At 66.3% G+C, this 2,406-nt stretch overlaps 1 protein-coding gene across 1 annotated transcript; it reads right to left on the bottom strand.

Moving 5' to 3' along the window:
* Nucleotides 1–1,145: 1,145 nt before the first annotated feature.
* Nucleotides 1,146–1,679, bottom strand: EMIHUDRAFT_373633 (hypothetical protein; the record flags this gene model as incomplete). The annotated part of the gene is given in 2 exon segments (XM_005781062.1): nucleotides 1,146–1,239; nucleotides 1,255–1,679. A coding segment is annotated over 1 exon segment (277 nt), but the record flags the coding sequence as incomplete, so codon positions are not given.
* Between the last annotated feature and the right edge of the window lie 727 nt (nucleotides 1,680–2,406).

Raw genomic sequence — 2,406 nt, 5'->3', positions numbered from 1 at the left:
CAGTGCCGTCCGCGAGATATGGGATACGCCGCACCCGAAAAGCGTCGTCCGCCTGACTGCACGCTTGGCGCGAGGAGTAGTAGAGGCGGCCAGAGGGCGCTAGAGCAAGCTCTTCCACGATGGCTGCCAGGGTTCGGGCACCAACGTCCAAGGGGATGTGTACCTCCTGGCTGAGTGTCTTGTGCGCTTGTGTGTGTCTGTGTGTCGCTCGAGCGTGTCGTCGTCATCTGTCTCGCGTCCACCCATACCGCGTTGGTGTCCAGTCCGAGCCTGACTGTACAATCGACTGACTGTTCTTCACCTTCCTACCATACACACTCATACATGCATGCCTTCCTATTAGATCTCCTGGAAACGCCCGCCAAACTTCTTTCGCCCACTCTCGGGGTTTTCTGGCCCTTGATGTAGCTGTTGCCTTTAGGCGTCAGCCTCATCACACTTCACACACCTCGGCCAGTTAGGTTGGCAAGCACTTGTCCCAAGATCTCATCGTCCGCTCCGCCCCGGTCGCCCTTCATCCATGTTAACATGAAGGCTCTTCGTTCTGGCAAGCACCTGCCGGATCCTGCTGAACAAGCTCCTCTTGTAGCTCGATCGGTCACACCGCCATCGCCGTCGGGGAGAGGGGGGACGACACTGCTCTGGCAGCGTGCACCTCGATCCTGCACCGTGTTTGTTATGACCCCCCCCAATGAACACACCAGTGAGGGAGGGCGAGACGATCGAGGGGTCCCGTACCATGCGGAATCGACCCTACCACGAAGATGCCGCCGAAGAAATTGAATCCCATCTAAAGATATAAGGGCCTCGCGTCGTCCGCCGTTTATCCCGGTGACCCCCAGAACTCGCGGACCCGAGGAGTCTCGAGCTTCAGCTGGCGATCCATCATGCCGCTCTCGGCACCGCAGCAGCGCGAGCGCCGCGCCGCGCAGCGCGCTGCCGAGGCTCAGGACGCGGCTCGCGGGCAGCGCAACCGCCCGGCGCCGAGCCGGTGCTAGGCCGCCTCCGCTGCGCCTGCTTCCTTGCGCGCCGCTGGACGTCGGCCGAGAAGACCGCTTCCCTCTGGGGACCCGACTCCGCGAAGATCGCGCGCGCGTCGTGAGTGGCGGCGCGCGCGCGATCTCCGTTCCCGGGCACGCCGGTCGCAGTGGCATGGGCTCCCAGGCTCAAAAGCGCTCCCGTCAACAGCGAGCGAGCGCCGCCGCTGCTCCTCCTCCCGCCGCCGCTCACCGAGACTCGGTGCCGCCGTTCTCGCCGCCGCCGCCGCCGCCGCCGCCGCCGCCGCCGCCGCCTCGCGCCTCGCCTCCGTCACCGCCGCCCTCCATCTCGCAGCGGCGCGTCCCTCTGATGGCGCGGGCGCCTCGCTCACCGGCGCCTCGCCGCCGCCCCCCCCCCTTCTCGCGCCGCTCCGCTCGTGGCCGCCGCCTCCCCTGTCAATCCCGCCGCCTCCCCTGTCATCCCGCCGCCCGCACCACCGCCGCCACCGCCTCGCGCCTCGCCGCCGCCGCCACCGACCGCCCTCTCCCCTACGCCGCTCTGAGAGCGCGGTGCAGGGGGCGAGCCCCCGCGGCGCAGCCTCACCGCAGTGCACTGCGCTCTCCGCGCCCCTGACGATTAGTGAGGAGGTGGTGTTGCACAGCATGGAGCTCGGCGAGCGTTTAGCGAGCCCCTCAGCTAGTCTTACATAGAACATAGTAGACTAGCTACACATGCAACTCCTTGGTCAAGCGCATAGGCATACACGTACAGCATAGGCATACAAGCATACACGGAGTTGCATGTGGATGCTCGCAAAGTAGTCTGCAAGCTGGCGGGCGATCGGGTGGTCGAAGACGAGGATGGCGGGAAGGTCCTCGCCCGTCGGCTGCTGCAACTGGTTCCCCAGCAGCTCGACCGCGCCCACCGAGTCGAGCCCCGACTCGAGCAGCAGCGCATCGGCGTCGATGTGCTCTCCGGACAGCTCATACAGATTTGCGAGCACCGTCTCCAGCGTGTCTGCCGGATCGCAGGAGGAGGCGGCGTGGGCGCCGCCGGCGGGCCGGTCGGAGGTGGCGGGCGGCACAATAATGGAGCCTTCGGCCTCGTCGACTGAGGGCCATTCCCGTTGGCCTTGCCCCCGACCTTGATTGAGAATGGTGCGACGGATGCGATCGAATTGAGTGGCGTCGAAGAAGGGCCAATCTCTCTCTGGTCCTCCGCCAAGGGGGACGTGTAGCGCGCCATCACCTTGCTCGGTTGGACCTGCGAACGGGAGGGTTGGGTGTGAGTGCTGAACAGTCCTCCATTGCGCGGCGGTTACGACCTTTCCCCTCTGCTGCCATCACCGCCGCCTCGACCGCCGCTACCACGCCATCTCCCACGGCTGCCATCGCGCGCGCGCGAGAGGTGGCTGGGGGGCCGGCTGGG

Source organism: Emiliania huxleyi, assembly GCF_000372725.1.
Source record: "Emiliania huxleyi CCMP1516 chromosome Unknown EMIHUscaffold_2078, whole genome shotgun sequence".
Classification (NCBI taxonomy): Eukaryota; Haptophyta; order Isochrysidales; family Noelaerhabdaceae; genus Emiliania; species Emiliania huxleyi.
Note: the sequence above shows the minus strand (reverse complement) of the source record. Positions and strands in the feature narration are given on the sequence as shown.